General features: G+C 43.8%; 1 protein-coding gene across 5 annotated transcripts in view; it reads left to right on the top strand.

Annotated features, from left to right (window-relative positions):
* Nucleotides 1-26,014, top strand: part of LOC147027459 (uncharacterized) — a 67,393-nt gene extending 41,379 nt beyond the window's left edge. For 4 of the 5 annotated variants that reach the window (XM_085876893.1, XM_085876894.1, XM_085876897.1 and 1 more), the window contains exons 5-9: nt 23,964-24,083; nt 24,623-24,850; nt 25,015-25,130; nt 25,268-25,378; nt 25,571-26,014. In XM_085876893.1, the coding sequence (XP_085733019.1) occupies nt 23,964-24,083; nt 24,623-24,850; nt 25,015-25,130; nt 25,268-25,378; nt 25,571-25,826 (831 nt within the window). In that variant the 3' untranslated portion in view covers nt 25,827-26,014. The remainder of the gene's footprint in view (nt 1-23,963; nt 24,084-24,622; nt 24,851-25,014; nt 25,131-25,267; nt 25,379-25,570) is intronic. The other variant, XM_085876895.1, reaches the window with a different exon arrangement.
* The last annotated feature ends 299 nt before the right edge of the window (nt 26,015-26,313 follow it).

Genomic DNA, 26,313 nt, shown 5'->3' with positions numbered 1-26,313 from the left:
CAAATAAATTTCAAATAATTATATCACCAATATTACAAATACATTTGTAGAAAACAAATGTTTGTATTATGATTGGTGTCAGTCATGACATCACAGCAAATCAGTGACCTCAATCTCTGCAACGAGGTGTGGAGAGGGGAGGGGCGCGAGCCGATCCACGCTAGTTGGCTATAAAACACATTTCTCTGTTGCTGGCCTTTCTTCATACTTTTCCTTCTGTTTTTACTTGTTTCCTAAATTCTTCTGATTTCCACTTTTGCTTGTGACCACAAGTCCATTTCACCTTTGCATACTCATATTTTTGCGTTGTTGTCCATGGTAATGTCTTGTGGAATTATATGTCATGAACTATTCGATCCAGGAATAAACTTATTATGCTGCAAATATAGAAGACTGTATCACACTAAAATACACAATTTGTTGACTGTCTGTCTGACCACGATACATTTGGATGTTACCCATCAATTCTCAACCAAATGTGCCATGGGGATGAAGGGTTCAACGATGGAGGTTGCAGCGACTTAATTTGCCTTCCCCCCCCCCAACCACCACCTCCCCAAAGGGGTTTTCCATCTTGGTCGAAATCCATGTTAAGGTGTACAAATAGCTTATTGTTGCTTTTCATGGGGTATGCATACTTTGTCCATACTTTTAATGTTTTAATAAGTTAAAATTGTTGCAGTCACAAACTATTCAGTCAATTCATACAAGTATGATTGCCATTTTAAACAGTCCCTACTGTTGTTTAACACTAAACTGAAAAAGACTTGGAGGAAACCCGATGTCCTTGAGGCATTCTATGCTTACCCCAAGCCCTCCCCAACCCTCTCCAATGGCTGTTCCCAAAGGGAGCGGATGTTTCTCGTCGTGTTAACCATTTACGTGTTGTTGGCCACGATTGTGGCCTCACTGGAGCGGGATGCTTTACATGATCGTGCCCTCACTGGAATGCGCCATTGGCCACGATTGTTGCCTCACTGGAATGCGCCGTTGGCAACGATTGTTGCCTCACTAGATTGTGTTGTTGGCCACGATTGTTCCCTCACTGGAATGTGCTGTTGGCCACGATTGTTTCCTCACTGGGACGGGATGTTTTCCATGATTGTGGCCTCACTGGAATGCGCTGTTGGCAACGATTATTGCCTCACTGGAATCTGCTGTTGGCCACGATTGTAGCCTCACTGGAATGTGTTATTGGTCATGATCGTGGCCTCACTGGAATGTGCTGTTGGCCACGATTGTGGCCTCACTGGAATGTGCTATTAGTAGTATCAAATAAAAGGCTTTGATGCAGTAATATCTACCATTTCTCAAAGTTGCAATATTCGCTCGCTTATGCTGACTCATATTTCTCCTTTTCAAATTGGAACACAATTCTTCGTCATAGCCCTCCCTTTTGATACTACTCTCCTGCCGGGGGCTGGGCTTTTCCCCCTTTCATATGATCATTTTTTTTCATCAAATTGAGTAGTCATATAGAGATACTTATCATATTGATGTTTTATTTTCAGAAATAACTTAATTTTCTCAAAACACATTACCATGGAGTATTTGCCACGGCGGCCGTGGGGTCTCCAAAATCTGCTGCCACAAGCAATTCTACGGCGGCCGCAGTATTTCCACGGTCACACAATGTAGCAGTCAAATATGTTTTTATTTTTCGGGTAGCCGCACGGCGTGTTTAGAAATTGTGGAAACCGAAAACGTGGGGGTGCCGTACGGTCTTTGATTTGATGTTGCACTGTGACCTTAGGGCATTGCTGCAGTGGCAATATAATTTTCAAGGCAGATGCAAGTTCGCCTCAAGGTGCCTGCAAGGCGACCGCAGGGGGGCCTAAGGCAAACGTACGGCCAGCTGGATGGTAACGAGTGGGTATATATACCAGTCCTTTTTTTTACTGAAATAAAAATATACCAGTATATATAACTGAATATACTATAACTATAATATACCCTGGTCCCCCAGAATCCGAACGGCCAAGCTGTTTGAACAAATTGGAATCCGAACAATTTTTTCGAGAAAGTTTGGCCCTAAAAACCCAATACATTTTTAAAAAACCGAACAAAACGTAGCGTTCATGTTTGTTCACGTGTCTCTCCCACCTGTTCGACCCGCATCTTCGTGCTTTGTTCATTCAGTTCGTCGGTGGAAGTACTCAGTCACATTTTCTCTACGGCGAGGATAAGGCGGCCGTACGCCTTCTGAATTGACAGAAACGTGCGGCGGCCGCAGAGAAACTGAGGTGGCCTCAGGGTGGCCTTACGCCATATGGCTATATTTTACAGGCCGTAAGGTCGCCGTGGAATTATAACTGCGGAGTTATAACTTTTTTCATTTCTACGCTCACCGTAGCAATTCGACAAAGCCAAGCTATGACGTAGATGTGTTCCACGTCGACCATACGTAGGGAGTACGGTGGGCTTGCCTTTTCCGTGCGGCTGCCGCAAGCTCTTCTTAATGAAAAATGAATTTTCCTAACCCTCAAAAAATTATGGCACCCCCACGTTTTCGGTCTCCACAATTTATAAATACCCCGTGCGGCTACCCGAAAAATAAAAACATGTGTGACTGCGACATTGTGTGACCGTGGAAATACTGCGGCCGCTTTATAATTGCTCGTGTCCGTACATTTTGTAAACCCTCCGGGCACCGAGCCAAATGTGACAGACCTTACCTCGTGTTTTCACCTTCATTTTTTTTTTATCATCTTGTGTTTTAATTATTAACAAAAAAGCAATCCGATCACGTGGTGTGACGGACTGTCGGGCAAGGATTGAATTTCACAGCAAAACCGGTTGTAATTTTTAATATCCATGATTACGTCAGCCCGATGCATTTGATGAAAGTAATTGTGGTTCTGGGGGCATCATGTTGATGAGCTGCCCTGGGGGCAGCGCTCTCGCAGAGTGCGCGAGCGATCGGAACCCAGGCCGGAGCTCGAGCCTGTGTGGGCCTTTGGATTGGCGATTGTACCAGTTTACATACAATACACCACCACTGAAGGTCATTTACTCATCCTATTTTACCTTAAACATGGGGAATTTCAGTTTAAAGTGTCTTGAAAGTGAGTTTTCTTTGGGTCCACGAACGGATTAATTCACTTTCAATTATTTATTATTGGGAAAATATTTTTTGAATCCGAACTTTTTGCAATCCGAACAGCCTCCAGGAACGAATTAAATTCGGATTCTGGGGGCACCACTGTGTATAGGCAAACACCTATACTCCGATCTCTCACGGTAGCGCACGGTGGACGCACGGTCGACGCAGACTGCCACGGAGGCCGTACGTAGGTGCACGGTGGGTGTAGGGGAACCGTGCGTTGACCTTGCGTTGCCCACAGGAAGTCACACAGACCACCGTACGGCGACCGTGTAAATAGTGCGGCCGCCGTAATTTTTTGGGGGTTGGGAAAATTCATTTTTCATTGAGAAGAGCTTACGGCAGCCACACGGTAAACGCAAGCCCACCGCACGCCCTATGTACGGTCGACGTGGAACACATCTACGTCATAGCTTGGCTTGTCTAATTGCTAGGGCGAACGTAGAAATGAAAAAAAGTTATAACTCCACGATTTCATTCCACGGCGACCCTACGGCCTGTAAAATATAGCCAAACGGCGTAGGGCCACCCTGAGGCCACCTCAGTTTCTCTGCGGCCGCCGCACGTTTCTGTCAATTCAGCGAGCGTACGGCCGCCTTATCCTCGCCGTAGAGCAAATGTGACTGAGGCCTGAACAATTAAACACGAGACAAGGGTACCCAGCAGATCATTCAGGGGGGAAGAGAAATCCGTTCTCGCTCACCAAGTGGAAGTTGTCATGCGTCAATTATAATGTCCTGCAATGTGTGAACATGCCTTGGTCCGCTGCCAGTGCCTGCCTTGCCATGCACCCACTCACAAACAGGCTTGAACACCAATTGACATCACGTCATCACCCCCAGGAACCAGGGATGCCAAGAATCAGGTACACCAAGAGCAGGTCTCAAGCAGAACCAGCATTAACGGTACAAGCATCACCCGCCGTCAGGAGCCACCAGGAGCCACAACCAACGGACAGCTGTAAGGAGCTGTGAGGAGTTGAGGCGCTGTGAAGCGCTGTGAGAAGCTGTAAGGTGCTGAAGCGCTGTGAGGCTGTCACCAGCAATCAGGGCTGCAAGGCCATCACCAACTGTCACATACTCAACTGTCGCCAGCTCACCAACCGTCTGACTGGAACTGACTGGAGCTGAAAATAGCCATCACTCAGCTGTCACAAACTGTCACAAAACAAAACTTCTCAGCGCTGAAAGAAGCCGTAACCAGCTGTCACCAAACTGTCAGGAAAATGGTCCTCTCGTCCTTTTTATAGGTGGCCAGTCTGAGCGGAGCCTCAAGCAGACCAGCCAAATCCACCTTGACTATTGGCGCATCATTGCACGTGACAAAACCGCCAATCTTGTGATCATTTCTTCCTTACGATGCCATGTTTGTGGTGCTGGATGAATGGCAGAAAGCAGCAATTTGCCAGAATTACCGAGCGAAAAGGTGGAGCGCTTACAAAACGTCAACGAGCAATTATTACCTCAATGTTCAACCCGATAGGAAAAAGACCCAGTTAGCGTCCATAGAGCTGCTGAACGAGGTGTCAAACGTCGATGGAAAAAGGTGGGCATCAACATTGGTGAAAGAGGTAAATGATCCACAGCCGTATTTGACTGTCAGAATAACTGCTCAGGAAAAGCCCACGGTGTGCTTAATCAAATGTCCTGTAAGTCCAAGGTGTAAATAAATCGTCCACCTCCAAGCCAATGTCTCCTGATGGAAAGGGGGTAGACGGGCGACCGTTGGGCTAACGGCTATCTCACATGCATGAATGTGTTTGTCGTAAAGAGAAAAAGGCCATCCCATAAGAAAGGGAATCTATTTCATACCCTTCTCAACGCATCAAAGTTAGAATCCCACCAGACATATGGATGGGTCTATCCTGGACATGCATTTAGGGAAAATAGTCTGAGGACCTAAATGATTGGACACATTAGTCTGATCCGATTCTGAAATCCACAACAATATACTCCAACACCTCCTTCGCATCCACAAGTATGTCACATAATATGAATACGTGTGTGTGTGTGTGTGTGTGTGTGTGTGTGTGTGTGTGTGTGTGTGTTTTAACAGGAAAGAAACACTCAGATGATTCAAGTCCACTAACTCTCACTCAAACAAACATATTGTTGTGGTTGACGAAATTCGCAAACCACCATTCAGGTCCCTTAGGTGAGATATCTCTGTAAGTATATGTGTAGTTAGGCCCAAACCCGTTGTTTCGAGGGAATAAATGTCATTCATTCGGGCTGCGACCCCTCTAGATAGCCGTTTTTCTTTTACTATCTTTATTTTGGACCAGCCGCCATTACTACCATTACTACCACCACCAACCACATCTCAACAGCCATCACACAACAACCACCAACCGCAACTCCGCTTCACAACAACAGCCACGACCTTTACCGTCACAACTCGCCCTCGCAACCATCGCATCACCGTCATTCCCGCGCCGCTTGTGGGCACCGATACTGGACTCGTGCAGGGCGCGCACCGAGCAGCGGGTGCAGAAACACCAGCCTTTCCGAAGAAATCGGATCAAAAACGACTCACGCCCACTTCTGTTCCGTCCTATCCGCGAGCATGGGGCGATTTGGCCCCGCCTCCAGGTGCGTCGGAGTAATATCGCTATATGCAGATTCATGGATCAAAAAGCATTCACGCCCACTTTTCCTCTGTCCAATGGGGAGCCAGCCAGAGGTAAAGGGTCGAAGGTGAAGGAGCGAAGCCACCGGGGCTATAAAGGGCCGCGTTCGCTCGGAGTTGAGTTGGGAAGTCAGTGAAGAGAAAAGTCGGAGTCAAGAGAAGAGTCGGAGAAAGCAGTTGGACGGAGCTGTGGAGAGTTGGAGAGGTGGCGGCGGCGAAGGCAGTCGAGGGGGCGCTTGCGTCAGAGTCGGGGAGCTGCGGAGAGGAGAGGCCGGCAACGCGACCGAGGTCGCGGTGGAGACTCTCGTCGCGGGACCCGAGCCAGCGAGATATCCTCATCCCCCCCGAGCATCAACAACCCCCTCCTGTTTCCCCCCGCGCTGAGATAGTGCGAGAAGGGGGCCCTGTTCCCACCCCATACCAGGCAGTCCCAGCGAGGCCCGCGGAGTCGGGGCGCCACCGCCATTTTGCGGCTCATCACCAGACGGGTAAGCTCGACGCGGTCTCGGCCCCAGGCCCATCTGCCCCCCTCATCGTGGAGGGTGGTCCCTTTTTCTTTTGCTTTGAGTATATGTGTTGTCGGCGCCGTCTGTGAAGTAAAACTGTATAAGTGTTGCCGTGTGCTCGGTAGTCGGTGGTAGATCTGCATTGTGTTTTGCTTTTACATTTGCTTTTTGTGCATTATTGTGTGTTTCTTCTTCTTTTACATTTGCTTTTGGTGTATAATTGTATATGTGTGCTATCCGTGTGCCATCGCAAAATAAATGTGCTCTATGTTGAACTGCTTCTCCCGTTTCGCTTCGTCTTTTCTCTAATTGAATCTCCATCTTACTTCACGTAAAGGGTTGGTCGTGGGCTAAAACGCCCGATAATTAATCGAACCGTCCAGGTTGACGATAACACCGCTCGGTTATCCCGATAGTACGGAACGGGTCGCTTAAAGTGGCCCGTGTCCGAAGTCGACCTGCGGCGAGGTGCGATCGCCCGGTCTACCCTCCGTGTGGGTACTTAGGTAGGTCGAATTTGGCGAGCAATCCTATCCCACGCGGGGGGCCGATTGGCACGATCGTGGTGAGGCCGAAAGGCCCACCCGTGACTAGTTCCCGGCGTTAGTCCGAGAGGGTCACGACGGGATTGTCCGTCCGGTGGGCGACGTGCCGCGATTCGAGTTACGTGGCCGTTCGCACGCCGGCGGGCGCGAATCCGCAACAATATAAAATCTGTTGTGGACATTTCAATGTATAATATTGTTACGAATTTGGAATTCAATTGCACACAACATACAGGTTCCCTTAGTCAGCTATGTCGATAAGTGCATGTTCCCCAGATAGCTCACCTTCCATTGTCTAAATGTTTTGAAATTGATTAGATGCGCTGCGGATCGATTTAATAGTTAGGGAGCAAACAATGGAGACGTCCCTCCCCCTCTTCTGCGAAGAGGAAGAAGAACCCTGCGGTGACGTCAACAACTCCCTCCCACCCGTGGTTGAGTGGGGGGTGGATCACGAGGGCATGAGTCACGCCGGGTGCGGGGGAGGGGGTGCAAAGGATAAAGAGGAAATATTTTCTTTGTTCAAAAAGAGTTCGTGTGCTGAGTCCCGTGGGAGGAGTAAGCTTTTTTGCTTCGGAGAGAGCAGTCGTTCAGCCATCGGGTCCTGCTTGGCTTGCTTGGCTTGAGGCCTTCGGAAGCTTTTTGCTTCGGCTGGCTCAGTGAGCTTCAGCTGCTGCTTTGTTTTGGAAGGAACTTGAGCCGGTTGTTCGGCTCGAGCTGCGAGTGGAGGCTTCTTCCTCTTCTTCCTCTTCCTCTTGGTTCGTGGAGCTTGTCGTTCTCCATTTTGTTTCTCGGCTTGGTGCGACGCGTCGGCCTCTTCTTGGAGTTGGTTCCTCGTGGAAGCGACGATCGACAGGAAGGATCGGTGCCTCGTCTCACCGGCACGTGTTGAGAAGCGCGGGAGGATTCGCGGGAGCTCGGGAAGGATCGCGGCGATTGGATCCAGCTCGCTCTCGCTGGAGCCCAGGTCCGGACAAGTTGAAGACCACACGAGGTGGAGAGGTTCGAGTCAAGTTCTGAGTTTCAGCTCACCTGTCCTCCGAGCTGGAGCTCGTGATTAAAGGCCTCAGCCACCGTTTCGTGTGTGTCTGTGTGTGTGTACGTGTACGTGTACGTGTACGTGTATGTGTACGTGTGTCCGTGGGCTGTCTATTAAGTAGGAACTGCTGTTAAGTGTAAATGACTGTACATGATGAGTCGACGGTTGTAGTTCTTTTGTCGTGCTTTTGTTGCTTGTATAATTGCATACGTGTTTTGCCTTATTTAATTGCATACTTGTTTCATTATAATAAATGTCCTTGTGTGAATGTAAACCTGCTCGTTGCATCCACTCCCTCATTGACTGAACATTTCGTGTGTTGAGAGTTAGAAAGCCGTTGGTTTGCCGTAATCGGGGGACATTTGGACCGACGGTTCTCGGCGATTACGCCGCTCGGAATCGCGCACGGACAAGCTCACCTCGGCGGTTTGTTTCGTATGAGTTCCGTCGAGGGTGGAATACCCTGGTAGTTGGATCACGTGGGTATTTAGGTACATTGAAGACTGGCAATCGACCCTACCCCACGTGATCTGCCAATTGGCGTATTTCGGTTCTTGTACAAGGACCCGTCGCTCGGAGTTATCTGGGCGGCGATCTATATTCTGGGCGATCGGTCGGGCCGACTCGACTTGCGGCTCCGTTCAGAGCGGTCGGTTGGCGCTCGACCCCCGGCCAGTAACAATATATTGTATGTTTTCAGTATTAATAATATATGCTTTGCTTACAATTATTTAATAAAGGATAAAGGAGGTGGAAAAAGTGGGGGGGAGGGTAGGTGTGCTCCCCCAACGACCCATCATCCACCTCATCTCACACCTCCCCTCCCCGTGTGTGTGGGGAAGGGTGGGGGTGGGATGAGGGGCGTGATGGGTCAAGGGTGGGGGCATGCAAGGGGAGGGGAGGGATGGGTGGGCAATGGGTGTGGCTTGTGTGGGTGTGGCTTGCATGGTGTGGCTTGCGTGGGTGTGGTTTGCATGGGTGTGGCTTGCATGGGTGGGGCTTGGTGGGTGTGGCTTGTATGGGTGTGGCTTGTGTTGGTGGAGACAAAGAAGGGGGTGGAGCAATATTTTAAATTAATTAAACACGTTTGTGTGTGGGGAACTAATAAACTAATCATTGTAGGATGGATGTGGATATGATGGATGTGGGTGTGGCTTGTGTGGGTGTGGCTTGTGTGGGTGTGGCTTGTGTGGGTGTGGCTTGCATTGGTATGACTTGTGTGGGTGGGGAATGTAGTGTCCGGAGGGCAGTGGGACTCGGATAGTCGTGAGGGTTGTTGAACTCTGTTTATTGCCCGTCCGAATGCACACAACTGCAGACTAGACACACGCCTCAAGCGTGTCCAAACACCTATAAGCCTTGCGGACACGTGACCACCAACACCACACCTCCACGCCCCCACAACGCTCCCCGCATTGTGCCTTGCGCACGTTTGCCAATACACCACACTCCTCCCTCCTAAAAACATGAGTATAAAATGCCCATTACAATGATAAGCAACATCGGCAAAGCAACCTATGGCATAAAAAAACAAAGCGGAACAAAACGACGTTAATCAAAAATCATAGGTACCACAACACAGAAAACAACCAAAGCCCAAAAATGGCATAAACCATGTGGCTGTCTTAAAGATATAAAGAAGCAAGTTGGGAAGCACAGCATCACTACGCAGCAGAAGCGCCCCCAGGCGGCTCATGCTTACACGCCTTCCGGCGAGGTCGTGGTGACACCCCAAGCGAACCTCCCCCGGCACCATCAAATGCCCCTGGTCGACAAGTTGGCACCTCTCCCTCAGACAGGACCGAATCAGGTAAACATTCCGAGCCTGCAAGCCCCACGGCGCCAGCGTGGCTGACCTTGGCGAGAACAGAGATTTGCGCTCCATGGCGCCAGGCACATCTGACGTTGGCAATATCAGGGGTGGGGGTGACGCTGAACAGCGAACCTGCCCCGGCTCCGAGTCGATCTCTGAGTCCCACACCAAAACCGCACATCAAACCCAATCGAGAAAACCATGCACGTCCACACGGACGATCAGTGCAGCCTGGAGACATATCGGTGTCATACCACAGCAAAAACATCGTCTGCTCCGATGCAACCTTCCCCTCACGCACAGCGCGTTCTCCCAGTATAATCCCCACACATGACAGGGTAGCGAACCATGGACCGCCCTCGCAGCTGGAGATCAGAAAGACCTCTTTATTCGCAGCGATCGTCCGCACGTTCTTCACATCATATTGATCATATCGGTCATCCCATGGATTGATCCCAAGCAAACATATTAAGCTCACACGCGGACTGTCGGCATTTGCTTTAACAATGCTAAATCGAATCACTCATGCAGTGAGAATCAAACACACAACAATTAGCAATTCATGAATCACATTGTGTGTACCCCTCTTGGTTGTTACGACGTTGAGATGACTTGCTTGTCGTCGATGGTCGCGTTCCGCGAACTTCTTGAACGTGACCAGCTCGCTCCAATCTCCCGCTGAAATCGCCTGAACGACACGGGTGTGCACTGTATCACGAGCGCAGCCGAAGCGCGAGAGTTAGTCGCAGCTGGCATGGCTCCCGTTGCTCCAGAACCATACATCATCGTCGCAGGAAGCAATGAACGGCAGCCCATGCTGAATCGTCGCGGCTCCCGTCACCGGAACCTCGCCCTTGGGTCTCGAGGGAGGCCCGGGCCCAAACGGAGATACGTGCCCCAAAGGAGGCACAGGTGCACCTGGATGTACGAACTCTGAAACAGGAAACTCCTCCTCCTCAAGTCGAACCCCCAACCGGCCCAGCACGGACCGCTCAAGGTCACCGGCTGGCGCCATCCAGTCTAGCCTGAGGCGAGCCAGCCAGTCCCAGCCCAAAAGGGCGGGCCCCTCCCCTCGTACCACAAACAATGGGAGTAGGGCGCTTTGACCTTGGTAGACCACCGAGACGTCTGTCACAGCAAGTGGTGCAATCACTTCGCCGGTGTACGTGCACAGCGACAAGGTCGTCTTGATCAGGTGAACACCGCGAAGGTCACGAGCAGTCCGCTCGCCCATGACCGACACTGCAGCCCCGGTGTCAACTTGAAACACGATCGGCGCCCCATTCACCTCAACCTCCACTGTTATTGGTCTTGTCACCTCCGGACCAATTGAAAACAGGCTCAACATTGGTTGTATTTCTTGATCCGGGCCGCCGAGATCACTATGCCCTGGCTGCAGGCTGCTCTCCAGGTCGCTGGGGTCACCCCGCACCTCGCTATCCAAGACCGTAATGGCGGCCCCCGCCATTCGACACACACGCTTCAGATGTCCCACCTTGTGACAATGCAAACACACGGTGTCCTTACATGGGCACACCCGCCGCAGATGCGGTCCTCCACATCCCCAGCACCCCTGGGTGTCCATCTCGCTGCCCGCGCGGCCGCGCTGCAGCGTGCGGCCACGGCCCGCACCGAAAGGCGTGCGCATGACCTGCGGCACCTGGGTCATCGCGTGGACCCCGGGGTCACCCGACATGCCACAGCTGGAATCACCCATAACGTTCTGGCCGGCGATGGCGCGGACATCTGTGATTGTCTGCTCGACAGCTGAAGCAGTCTCGACCGCCGAGTCGAATGTAATGTCGACACTTCGCATTCGCAGAATCTCCGACACCATCTTCGCATCTTGCAGCCCAGAAATAAAGCGATCTCTGAGTCGAGCTGGACGCTCCTCTGCCGTGAACTTGCAAGCCACGGCCGAATGCTTCACCCGCGCCACGAAATCTGTGACGCGCTCCTCCGCACCCTTCGCGAGGTGATCGAACTGGTATCGAGCCAGCTGCAATGACTTTTCCAGCGCCATGTGGGCTTTCATCTTCTCTACCACGTCCTTAAATGACAGCCCATCGTCATTGGGCTTATCCGGCGCTACTAAATCACTCAGCAGCCGATAATGTTCCGTTGATAGCGAGGCGAGCAAGATCGATTTGCGCTTGCTCTCGTCGTCTACATCATTCGCGTGGAAATAGCACCCCAACTGCTCTGAAAACAATTCGAAGTCGTCTCCGATGAAGAATGGCACTCGACCGTGCGCCGTGCCCCGACCTTCCACCATCCTCGAGCTGTCCTGCAGTTCACTCGACGCAAATTCGCAGGTGACGGCGAGACGTCTGGCTGCAGGACTCGACCCGCACCGAAGACTGTGCGTGCGGGCGCGCGAAACTCGCGACGCGCTTCCCTGGGCTTCTCACCAGGTGGTCAAACTCGAACCGCGCAAGCTGTGCTGATTTCCCCGGCGCTCCGCGCGCCTGACAATCCAATTCCCCCGGCCAAAGACTCCAAGTCAATACCGATGAAACCCAGGCACTCTGCACACGTCGATCCGAAACAGACTCGTCGCCAATGTAGTGTCCGGAGGGCAGTGGGACTCGGATAGTCGTGAGGGTTGTCGAACTCTGTTTATTGCCCGTCCGAATGCACACTACTGCAGACTAGACACACGCCTCAAGCGGCGCAAACACCTATAAGCCTTGCGGACACGTGACCACCAACACCACACCTCCATGCCCCCACAATGCTCCCCGCATTGTGCCTTGCGCACTTTTGCCAATACACCACAGGGAAGGGTAGGGCTGGGGCTTGTGTGGGTGTGTCTTGTATGGGTGGACTCAACAAAGGGGTGGAGTCAATTTTTCAATTTTTTTTTTTTCCAATTTATTATCTTTGTATTTTGTAATTCCTGTGAATAAAATGAACCTAAAATTTCTTCTCCTTTCAAATCATATAATTTGTAAGTCCAAGGAACTGCATCAATTACATTAACGATTTTAAAAAGTTAATTTGTCCATTGCTTATTTGGTGATATAGTAAGAATATACAGGTTGAAATCTCATTTTGAAAATGGTTATACTTTGAACTTAGGCTTTCTGAGATGAATCTATTTTTCATATTCTAATTTTGTCAATGTTTCTAATGGCTTGGATTTTGTTGAGGTATGAATTGTTTCGTTGGACTTATCTACAATGCCCTGAATTAAAGGTAACCACTGTTGAGAACTGAGTTGAGTGAATTTTTTATATAGTCTCTATTTTTAAAGTGCAATTGAAACGCTCAATAACAACCGCTTTTCCTTCATTAAAGGTGCTGAAAAATGTAATGTAATGTTATTTTTAAGAGTATTCATAAATGTTTTGTTGTAGAACTCTGTACCCTCATCAGTCCACAATTTTTATAGGTTCTCTTGCTTTTATTAAATATCTGTTCGAAGGCTAACATAAGAGTATTACCTGTTTTGTTTTTCAAAGGGACAACCCATGCATATCTACTCCTCAAATCAATAACGGTTAAAGCATACTTGTACCCCTTATCATTATTGAGTTCAATCAAGTCAGTGGACCAGATATAATCAACTTCTTTGGAATAAGTCTTCTTTCCATTAAACTTTGTGATTCTTGGTTTATGTAAGTTACCAGCTAATTGCTCTTCAATCTTAATGACATCATTAGAGCTGATAATTTTTTTGAATTTCCAAGCCCAAGTTTCAATTTAGCAATGATCATCTTCTTCATTATGAACCTATCAACTTTTTCTCTCAAGGTTGGATTTTGTATGAAAGACAAATTATGCAACATTTCTCAATCCGCTTCGTGTTTTTCTTCTCATGTCGTGCTATTTCCATAATCAATATCGTACTTCATACACGCTTCATCAACTGTGTTTTTAGGTTCAGACCAAGGTTTAGGATTGTTAGCCTCATCTAATCTTTTATCCAAGTTTATTCCTGGACCACAGAATACCCTGTCAGATGTAATTCCCCTGGTATTCCAGTTGTTGTAAATTTACTTCCTGATAACTTTTGGATACCTCCCCCACGTTTTTGTTTGAAGATGAATTTACTCTTTTTAGAGTCACACACCGAACATATCCCTTTTGTACAACCCGATTATTTTTACTTTTAACATACGAGATAATTTTACTCTTGGTTTTTCTTTTTTCATTTGAGACAATAACTCATTTACTTATGAGAAAAATTCCTACGGAGTGTGACAGCCTTTTTAGTTTCCAACATGCACATTGGAGTCTTAATTTTTAAAATATAAAGAATCCTTAGAAATTGTCTTCATTCTCTCCTCCATTTATTGAAGAAAAAAATTGCAAAGCTTCAAGCAACATACCAATATCGTCAATAATCTTAACTTTTCCTTCTTTTCGACTTTATCTCCACTTTCTCGTAAAAATATTCTCACTGAAACCGGTTCCCTTGACGATTAATTCCCTTGACGCAAATATCTTTCCTGGACTTGTCAATTCTTTGTTTTCCTCCTCAGTGTGTTGAGATTGATTGATTTTCTGTAAGACCTCCAATCGTTTTCTTTTAATCTCACTGGTTTCCATATTTTTATATCTATTCATTCTCTCTTTTTCCTCCTTCTCTCTTTTTTTTCCCTTGCCTCCTTCTCTCTCTTCTCCTTCTCCTCCTATCTTTTCTCCCTTGCCTCCTTCTCTCTCTTTTCCCTCTCCTTCTCCTCTCTCTTCTCCCTCTCCTCCTTCTCTCTTGCCTCAGTTTCTTCAACTCCTTCCTCATCCCTTACTATCCTTGAACCACCTTAACCCCATAGAATATCATACACATATTCATCTGCATTTCTTGATATTCCTGCATCCAAAATAATTTTTCTTTACAACAGGAAACCAACAAAAATTTCTTCTGAATTTCTAAAAGAGCTTTTTTTTTCTCTCAACTTTAAAATTTTGTCATTATTTAACATTTTAATTAAATCCAAAGTTGTTGGTTGATTAACATCAGTATAAAACCAATTTTTATTGAAAATACCTCATTCTTATGTTGTAGAACATATTTATTAAAATACCGAATACCCTTTTCTTGAAGGTATGCTTGGACACAGAAATGATAATTTTCTTGAAGCCTTCTTGCTGTCATTTATGCATCAGAAATATATGACAGATTAATATGATGACAGTTAACACCTCCCCATCTTCCCAAAGTTAAATCAGTTTGTATTCCCTTACTTTCTATACATAATCCTGTTTTTTGTGTTTTCATGATATAAACTATGGCAAAACCATAATTGATTTTTGCCTTATTAAATTATTTTATTTGTTGTTTGCTAACCATGCTTCCACGAAACTCATTCTCGGCACCAAGTGGATCATATTCTTTCTTACGAGACTGATTTAATTATTTCAGGTCTTCTAGGTTTATTTTAAATGACCAATTATACCCTAAATCATTCATATCATATCCCCAATGTTGTATTCTCAAACAAACGATACACCTTTCTTTACAAAATTTTATTTCAATTGGAATTGTGAATTCTGTATAACCCAGAGATAAAATCAACACTTCTGTATCTTTGGAATACACCGCCATTTTATTTAAGGATACACATTGTGATAAATCACTTAATCTAACCAAGACATTCACCGCAGTCAGGCTTGGAAAATTTTCTTAATTTCTCAGCATTTTTCATGTTAATATTTTTTGTTATGCTATATTTCTGTCGTTCAGCCTGTGCCTTCATGTAATAATTTGATAAATCAATATCCAGTTCTTGGGATACACCAAAGGTAGAACCATCTTTTCCAACATAAGTCATTTGTATTAGGTTAAAAATGACATCATAAAAATTTTTTTATTTTTGTTGGGTTGAAATAACACAAACAGACATAATTGCCCACAAGACTTGGAATTTAATTCTTGGACTTGAAAGGTTTGAAAAACACCATTCTGGAAGAATTTCATGACTTCAACATGTGGTGGAAGACCATGAATATCAAAATGATATTTAACCTGATTATTATAAATACAAACCCAATGAGAACTGTTTCCATTATTATCTTCTAAATTCATAATCATATTCTGTGTATATTTAGACAAGTTTATTAATTCATCTCATACAAATAACCACATTATCAATATTTAATTTCTCACAATATTTGGCAAGTTCTAAAATTGATGTTGTAATCTTTCCAAATTCTTTAAACCACTCATCAATGCTCATTTATTTATGTGAAAGATATAATCTATTACCCCTTTTAGTTAATTTTACATGAGGTTGTGTGATGGAAGAAAGCATATTTCCAAACTAACAATCTTGCTTTATCAGGTGGGCTTTCAAGTTTTTCAGCAAAATCTTCAATTTTACCACTTCCACTAATTTGTTTCTCTAACTCTTTGTTATGTCTTTCCAACAATTTTTGAGCCTGTATTGGAGCCTTCCTTTCATTGTTGGTTTTAACCGCTGCTGAAATACTGCCCATCATTGCTCCAGCCACACTTAAACCAGCAAATAAAGGAATTAGAAATGGGAGAAATCCTCCACTCATCTCTCTTATTCAATATTTCTTCAACATTGGTTTTGACATTTTAATATTAAGTGAGCCAGTTTCATTCAAGATTTTCACCTGTTCTCTTGTGAGCAAAACATCAATTCTTACTGCTCCTTTTCTCTGAATTGTATTAACGTTAATAATACAAGGCTTTTGATTTTGAATACAAGATGATAGTTTATTAAGATTGATTTGGTTAATATATACCCCAGTTGGCACTTTACTACTCATTTATTTATCAAAAATTACGTGAGACTAACCCTAACACCATTATCTGTATTAATCTGTAATTCTGTTTCTTCCAAAAGCAAACAATATGTATCAACTTATTCACTCTCTCCTCTTTCAATGAATAGTGAAGTATCCACTCAATGAGACTTTATAGTTTCCTTTTGAGTGCTCAGGTCAACCATGTAGATTGTATACAGGCTTTTAAATGCAACCATGTCCAAAATTGGTTCTTTATAACCATTGCTTTCACACACCTTTTGGTGAGACTTGTATGCTTCACTATAATCATTTTTTCCCAATCAATTTCCAATGTATCTCATGGATAAAATGTTCCATCCAGAGAAACTCTATCACAGTTGTTTCACCTTCGCATTATCCCTCAATGCCTTATTCTTATCAGCAACAGTATCTCCATCTGGTTTCTTTAAAATGAGCCATATTATATGTATCATGGCTTTCCTTCCAGAACACGTTTAAGTGGCTTGGTTCAGTTTAATGTGTTGACATCTTCTTTTCAGGTATGATGCATTTAGTGGTTTCTTTGAGTTATGTCTTCTATTCAACATCTCTTCTGTTTTAAGATTAGGAGTATATTCACTAATATACCAACCTATTTCATCAATAACATATTTATTCGGAGCACCAAAGGCATAAGCAATGCCAAAAATCAATCTATTTCCATTATCATTCCTTTGCAGTTGAAATCTAATTTTCAGTCCAGACATAACTTTATCATGATCACAAAATCCAAATATACCTTTCAGAGGAACTGCCATGGTGAAACTATTCCCTGCTTTTGTATCATCATGATACATTCCTTTTCTTTGACGATAACTGGGGTTTGGATTTGTTATATCAGGAATAAATCCTTCGACAGCACACTTACCATTCTATCACTAAATGAATATAGTGTAAATTTCATCATTTCAGATATCGCAGAGAGATATTCAACTGCTTCAACTTCTTGTGTTCCAACATACAAATGAACACGATCAAACATTTTCCAAATGAAATAATTTACGAGTGTAGCATTTGTGTTATTCCCAGCCTTCGTGAATGTAAATTTACACAACAAGAAATTTTCGGCTATATTCAAATAAGTTTGTTGATTATTTATTTATTTCAAAACTTTTTGTTCCATTTGTATTCCAGTCTGTTGCTGTTAGTGCATTTACCTTGAAGCAGACTTCTTTTTAGTAGAGTTTGAGATGACAATAGTATCATCCAAATCATACAAACTATCAATTGCTTCTATACTTGTATTTATTTCGGGGAAAAAAAAGATGATAAAACTTTTGAAACCCCGACCCAAGTATTTGATATATTTTCTGTCGTTCTTGGGGAGACAACTGAGTTTTGCCTTTTTTAAGTTCTTTATTGCTTGTAATTTATCGGATTCCTTTTGGGCATCTTTTATACTCTTTATAGCACCCGCTACATTTTCCGCAGCAGAAGCAATTTAACCAATTAGGTCTTTATGTTGAAGAATAGTTGACCCTATATCCATTGGAGTATCAATCATCCCATCTCCTTTATTTATAAATTGATGTCCTACACCCCATTGTCTCTTAGGTTTATAGTATCCTCTCCCAAGATACATACCTTCACCTTTATAGTTTGGGGAAAGGAACATCCCATCCCCTGTAATTATTTTATATTTCCCCAACTCATGTTTCCTCACCATAACCATTGTATTTATTTATTGGAAAACTTCACATTGGCGAATTCTGATGGATATAATTTCTCCATTAAAGGAAATCATGCAATTATCTTGGTCGGTTATCTTAAAATTTACTATGTATATGTGGTTTTTCCAAACACAGGTAGATAAACCATATTTTTTTGGTTTCATATTGAATTTTTAACCAATTGGGGTTGAGTATGCACTGAATGAAAATATTGTATTTGTTCTTGTACCATCATTATAAGCACCATCAATCAAATCACAGTGAATTAACACCGAATTTATGCCTGAGGATATTTGAATGACATTATCACAATAAAACATCTTATTCGTTTCAGTCTATTTTTTTTTTTAGAGAAACCCAATAACTCTCTAAATGAATGGTCAATTGTGAAATCAACCTTGTAGTTATTTTTCAGTTTAATCATCGATTTTGAGTATGTTTTTGAATATCTATAACAATATTTTTGGGTTCATCACCTTGTTCTTTCATGAGGCATGCAATTTCGGAAGATATTTGAGAAATCTCTTATGCTCCGGGTGAAACTGTTGTAGTTTTGTAACTGCTTCCCGGATTATAACTAAACTTGTCGTTTTTCTCTTAAAATTAAACAAGGTATTATAAGTTTCCATAGACAATAATGATGCCTCGTATTCTTTTGTTGTGTCAAGTTGTGGTGGGTATATGAACAAAAATGTGTGATCACTCGTGAAATTAAAACTAAGGATTGTGTTTTTCACTTATAAGTTTTAAAAAGTCTGTATATGATTATTATAAATCTCTTTTATATTTTCTGAAATACCATACTTGTTAAATAATCTTGAAAAGAAGATAACACAAATCATTTTTCTTCAAACATTCAGTGGCAGTAATTCCACCATTATCTTATCCATAAATATATAGACTTCTTTATCATCATTTGAGAAGGACATTTACAAGTTAATGAATAATTCTCTATTTGATAAAACAATGGAACACATAAGGAATCGACAAAATTTAAGAATTGCTTCAACTTGGGAGCAGGTGGAAAAGTTGATAAATAAACCAAGCTTTAAAAGAGTAGAAATATTTAGCGATAATTTTTGTGCTGTTAATTAGAATAAAGAGTATAAAGATGGATAAACCAATTTATGTGGGAACATCTGTTTTCGATCTTTCAAAGTATTTAATGTATGATTACTTTTATCATAATCTTAAGAAAATATGTGGTGAGAATATTGTATTGCTATATGTGGATACAGATAGCTTCATACTAGAGATAAATACAAATGATGTTTGTACGGATATGAAAGAAGATGAAGATATTTATGATACAAGTAATTATGATCCTAATAACCCGCTCTTTTTGAATTAGAATAAAAAGGTTATTGGTATATTTAAAGATGAATTAGGTGAAAAGATCCAAATGAATTTGTAGGTGTTAGATCAAAGGCATATGCTTGTAAATACTTAACGAGAGGGTTAAGTGAATTCAAAGGTGAAAAGAAACTGAAAGGTCTAAAGAAGAGTGTATTAAAAGAGACCATGAACTTTCAACAATACCTTGAATGTATATGGAAGAGAAAGGATGTTTATGGAGATATGAATCTTATTGGAGATTATAAACATGAAATATTCTCAGAGACCATCAGTAAGAAAGCTCTAACAGCATTTGATGGTTAAAGATATATCATGAGTAATAGAATAAATACATTACCTTATGGGTTTAAAGTATAAGTATTAATAAAAAAGTGGGGTTAGGGGTTTTAACGGGATACCACTGCATTATTTTTCGTTGATGAATTAATTAAGTTATTCCTGAAAATAAAACATAAATATTTATAGTATCTCTATGTGACTACTCAATATGATAAAATAAATGATCATATGAAAGGGGGCAAAGCCCAGCCCCCGGCAGGGGAGGAGTATCAAAATGGAGGGCTATGACGAAGTGATGTGTACCAATTTGAAAAGGAGAAATATGTGTGAGCGTGAGCGAGCAAATATTGCGACTTTGAGAAATGGTACACATTACTGTGTCAAAGCCTCCCTTTTGATACTACTGCTGCTGGCCATGATTATGTCCTCACTGGAATGTGCTGTTGGCCACGATTGTGGCCTCACTGGAATGTGCTGTTGGCCACGATTGTGGCCTCACTGGAATGTGCTATTGGCCACGATTGTGGCCTCACTGGAATGTGCTGTTGGCCACGATTGTGGCCTCACTGGAATGTGCTGTTGGCCACGATTGTGGCCTCACTGGAATGTGCTGTTGGCCACGATTGTGGCCTCACTGGAATGTGCTGTTGGCCACGATTGTGGCCTCACTGGAATGTGCTGTTGGCCACGATTGTGGCCTCACTGGAATGTGCTGTTGGCCACGATTGTGGCCTCACTGGAATGTGCTGTTGGCCACGATTGTGGCCTCACTGGAATGTGCTGTTGGCCACGATTGTGGCCTCACTGGAATGTGCTGTTGGCTACGATTGTGACCTCACTGGAATGTGCTGTTGGCCACGATTGTGGCCTCAATGGAACATGCTGTTGGCCACGATTGTGGCCCACGTTATTGTTCAACAAACTCTATTGTTTGTTCCTGTTTGACAGCATGTGGGTATGTTCAGTAAGGCCTTAAATGATTGGCTTCAAATGTACAAGGTGGGGCAGAGAAACAGAAGATTAAAAAAAACTCAGTAATTAAATAAACATTTTATATTTGCCAAATTTCAAATATGCCATCCTAAAGCACATAGCATGCCATTTATTTCATGAAGATGACATTCTCGAGGTGACCTCCGTTTCTCCACAGGCATTCCTCTTGTCTTCTACACATGTTTCCCATGACATGCCATAGCATCTCCAAAGAAATTCCTGAAGTTTTTTTCACGGAATGATGCAAATTATATGATGATGACATGAAGATGTACGGTGATGTAATAAGGTGACATAACAGGGTGACGTAGCAGGGTGACGTAGTTTTCCCACTATCCTAGTACCCAGAAAGTTGGTTTTTGAAATCTTCCATTTCTCTGCCGCACCCTGTATTACATTCTTGCTCATTTGTAAGGTTGATGTTTATTGACCAAAATGAATTCTCGCTTGTGGAGTGTGGTTTTATTCACATTTTTTGTTTTTTAAACTGTGACATCAAGAGGGCATGAATGATTCGGGAAGAAGCAATAATTTAAGCTATGATCGAGCAAGTAATTTGGAGTTTTCCAAAAGCAGTTTGTCCAGTGATATGTCAGATGATGTTGATGGACAGTTTGTCCAGTGATACGAGAACACTTAAAACGAGAAGGGCACTCGGTAGAGAGATTACCTTTGCCACGCAATGCCTGATCAAATAGGACACATCGGGGTCAATAAATTTTTGAGATATCATGCAAAACGTCATTTTTGGCTCCATCTCTCAATGATGAAAAACCACTTAAAAAATTATTCTATCCGGATACGCATTCGGATCTTCACCAAAATAGAATCAATTCTTCCTCGGCACACACTCAACATGTCTGCAAAGTTTCGTTTGAATCCTCCACAACTTTTTGAGATATTCTGCATACAAATAAAACAAACAAGAAGAAGACGTCATGCAGAGCACGATACTTGCAAAATCCATAAAACAAATTTGATCTCAACAATAATTGCTGGTTGAATTAAATGACCAAATATGCAACTCCTCTTCAAATTTCAAGTCAATGAGATGAAAAATGACAATTTTAGAAATTTGGCCAATGTTGACCTTTTCGCTGAGGTTGACGTCAAAAATAATTGCTGGTTGAATCCACTGACCTGATATGAAAATCCTTTTCAAACTTCCAGTCAATTGGGTGAAAATTGAGGATTTTAGAAATTTGTAGAATTTGTTGACGTTGGGCCGATGTTGACCTTTTGACCTCAAAAACAATGGGTAGGCTTCTTCCTAATAAATTCTGCCACGTGGTGAAGTTTCGTGAAGATCGGTCTAAAATTGTGACCTGTAGGTGATTGACAAACAGACAAACAGAATAACAAAATCGACTGACCAATATACTTGAAAAATCTTCGATTTTCACAAGTAAACAAACACACAAACAAGCGTGAAAACCTCGAGTGTTCATGGAACATAATACTCTGCACAGTGTTCAGGTATATACAGGAGGGCCTTGTTGTCCATGGAGGTTACGTTTCTGAAAATCCCCATGAACCGCAAATCCCTAAACTTGGGGGATAATTGGTAAAACAGGGTTAGGGACTTCAACTTTAAAATTTGTCCAAACTGTACCCTTAATTAAGATGTTTGTGCAGTGTTTTTGTGATATTTATTTTCATGAAAGTTTATAAAGAACATCAAATAAAGTTTATTTTCTTGAGTTGTTATTATTTCGTTTTCAACCTGTGGCTGGTGGTTGCATCATTGCTGGGAGTGTGGCTGTGCCACTGATGCAGTTCCCCCTGTTTCCAGTCAGCTGGTACTCATTTTGCTGACCTCAGAAGGATGACAGGCTGAGGCAACCCACCTAGTGTTGTTTTGTGCAGAGCAGGGGCTCAAACTCAAACCTGCGTGAAGAACAAAATATAAAGTTTTGTTTTTTTGAGATTTTAAAGGGGAACCCAAATGCTCAGACCATCTTGACACCAATCTATCCCTTGGTACCCTTCAAAATAGATATGATGTGTCTTTTTCCAATTTCTGAATTATAAAGTGGGTAATTTTACGATTAAGTATCAGCTGCAACTTCAGAGTTGCTACCCAAGCTTGTGGTCGGTATTGAGGAACTGAGCACTCCGGTAGACCCTGCAATTCTGGATCATCCTCCAGCGACCATCAATGAGCACATGGTCAAACTCCTTTGCCACACCGCCAGCGTTGGAATACCAAGTCCACCGATGAGCCTGTGGGTGCTGAAACCATGAACCAGTCACCCTAAGTCAATGACTTCTTGCAAAGTCAAGGAAGTTAGTGCTGTTCTGGTTCACAGTTCTAGACCCATGGGGACCAACACATGTCTCATAATCATCCCTAGCAGTTCAAGTCGATGCATTGAAATCCCCCAAGATGAGAAGAGTATCTCGCCTGGGGCACTGGTCAACCACAGACTCGAGCGTGACAAAGAATGCGTCCTTCACGGAGCATTTACAGAGACCAGGGAAATGACACCCAAGGAGTGACGAATCCTTCGTCTCATAATACGCTCGTTGACCGGTGTTACCTCAGTTATCATTGGAGTCAGATTATTGGACAAAGCTGCAGCAACTCCTTGGGTATGGAAACCATCAGAGCGACCAGACCAATAGTTGGTGTAACCACCTGGCATGGTCTCACCGCAATGCGGTCTCCAAACCTCAGGGAGTGCTGCAATACCGATGTCCAAACACTTGAGCTCAGATGATAATAGAGACAAGCGCTCATTCTATCTTAGGGATAGGACATTCCAGGTACCCACCCGAAGGGACCACCTCAGGTTAACCCAAGGAGACAGCCGTCTGGTGGATGACACCTCAGCACCACCTCGACACACAATTCCACAAACTGACCCAGGAAGGTTATCCCGTGGTTTTCCTCCTATCGTCAAAAAGTGGGGGTTCCGAAGGCTTTGCCGCAATCCCCTCATCAGGTGAGCTGCCCTGCGGAGGGCATCTGCACAGAAGGTACTCCCACGGAGTGGGTTTTCAACTCCTTCAATGTTGCAGGATGTCAGAATTCATATGGCCATGCCAATTGTGCTTAATTGTTCCTGGTCCCATGACAATGAAGAAGTAAGTGTCACAGTACAAACAAGCACTTATAAACACATGAGTACATGCATGGGAATGCTTGTGTGCACTTACACACTTTTATTAAGGATTAACCATCAGGAGAATGGCTGTATCATTGGTTGTGCTTTTCTCCTTGGAGTTTCAACTCATTAAGCAAATAAACAAATTAATGTGCATAATTGCAGGCTGGTGAACGACCCTTATTACTGAGTGAACCTCCCTTCACCTCCATTGGATATCGAGAGTGTGCCGCTGAAATCCTCATCGAATCAGTGGGTGTTCCTGCACTCTACTTTGCAGTCCAGGTTCTGATCCCAAACATTGCAATGTCATTCTTCCTTTTTAATATTGTTTTGTTCCCTTTGTTTTATTGTTGTATCATCTCCTGAATATCATCACTGTATATCACTGGAGGGCCTGCCTGCCTCTAACTCCAGTTCATGCCTCTGACTCGAGCTTCAGATTATTACCCTATCATTTTAGCCCTACATGTTTGCATCGAAGCAAACATAGCCTTGATTCTCACCTCTTTTAACATATCAGCTCATGGAAGAGCCGAATGACACAGAACTGTTTGAGAATGTACTGACAGTGGGAAGGGATAGATAAGGAGTTGAGGGACTAATGTTTGAAAGAGTAAGAAAATTGGGAAGAGAAGAAGGCTGAGAAGTTAAGTAAACAAGATTTTACCCAAGGTAATGATGAAATTTCACCTTAAATGATGAAAGGGAGGAATAGAACTGGACAGAGGCTGGAGCAAGGATCCATAGACAGTAGAAAAGGGGGACAAAGTACTACAGGTGAGCTATCAACCTCGATTTAGATAAACCTTTTGTCGTGCCAGGGTGTGCTGGCTTTATATGCAGCAGGCAAGACGACGGGTTTGGTATGCGACAGTGGAGCGGCCGCTACCTATGTACTGCCTGTGTACAGGGGCTTTGGGCAGCCTCAAACTGTTGGTCGAATGGAGGTCGGTGGGCGTGCTGTCACTGCTCACCTGTCTATGCTACTGTCCCACCAAGGACATGCGTTCAGCAGCTCAGCGGAGAGGGAGGTTGTACGTGAGATGAAGGTACGGCACATCGAAGGGAAAAGGGGGACTGTACTTTGGTTCTCGATTTATTTTATAAGATGTGTTGAAATAAAAAGGCCAAAGGTTTTGCTCGATTCTGGAACTGGAGTTGGAACAACAACAGGATTTGTTTCTGGATATAATGCACACTGTTCTGCCTGTAGGAAAATGTGTGTTATGTCGCATTGAATACAATGAAAGAGGCACAGAGACCAAGGGGTGAGATCTGCCAGGAGTACCACCTTCCAGATGGTCAGATGATCATCCTAGACAGGCAGAGGTTTGCTTTTTGATTTGACTCACAGTTTCTCACACTCATTTCACTCCTTCAGGCCTTGTCCTGCTCACAAGACTTACCTTGCCCAACACATCCAATGGTCTTTTCTGTTATTAACATTACATTTTCTCTCTCTATAGATTTATGGCTCCAGAAATCTTGTTTGATCCGTCCCTTGGTGGAATGGATGCACCTGGGATGCATTCACTAACTTACAACAGCATCATGCATTCAAATATTGACATTCGCAGGTAATTCAGAAACCCCAAAAACCATTATTAATCATTTTCTCCTGTTTATTGGCCCCACTGCTCTTCCTTCTCAGCACCCCCCCCCCCTTTCCTATCCCACTGGGACACCTCTTACTTCTCTATCCCATGTCTTGATTAACCCTTGTTAAAGTATCTTTCTTCTGCATCCTCTCCCATTCGTTTTAATCTCAGAGACCTCTTTGGCAATGTCCTCCTGGCTGGTGGATCGAGCCTCTTTCCAGGCCTCAAAACACGTCTCTTACACTGCCTCAGGACAATGGCTCCAGATCCAGCCTCGGTACGAGTGTCGGCTCCTCGAGAGCGTAAGCATTACGTTTGGATCGGGGGCTCCATTCTCGCCTCCCTCTCTGCCTTCCAAGGCCTCTGGCTCACAGCTGCGGAGTACCACGAGAGTGGTCTGGCAGCTCTCCATCACCTGTTGCTCTGAGCAACCAACATTATTGTCCCTCCTAGTTTTTGCTTTTAGTCACTTCAGTCCATTATCTATCACTTTGGCTGTGGTGAAAACAACAAATAATAACTGTTGATATAACAAAGAATGAACATCATTATTCTCAATTATATTAATCTGTACATGTCTCCCTCATCTGCACTAATAAATGTCAGTATGTGTCAGTGTGTCAATGTGTCTCCTCCATAAATCCAAAACTATAAAACCGAGCAGCCTGAAACATTGCATGGGCACTAACAAAACTCCAAGGAAGTGCATGACTGAAAATTGGGTTTTGGGTTCATTAAATCACCCCTTTTGAAGATAATTGACTGCTTTATTTAATTATATCCTTCATCAGGCACATCCTTGGGCACCTCGCTTCCACTCATGGCGGTCCTAATTCGCCATATTATTTGGCCAATTCAAACATGCCTCAATTTGGAAACATGATTTACTCTCACAGAATAATTAAAGTATCTTC

This window comes from Eptatretus burgeri, chromosome 4 (assembly GCF_056783735.1).
Source record: "Eptatretus burgeri isolate ZD-2024b chromosome 4, Ebu_testis_v1, whole genome shotgun sequence".
Lineage (NCBI taxonomy): Eukaryota > Metazoa > Chordata > Myxini > Myxiniformes > Myxinidae > Eptatretus > Eptatretus burgeri.
The sequence above is the reverse complement of the archived record's forward strand: the minus strand, read 5'-3'. Positions and strand labels throughout refer to the sequence as shown.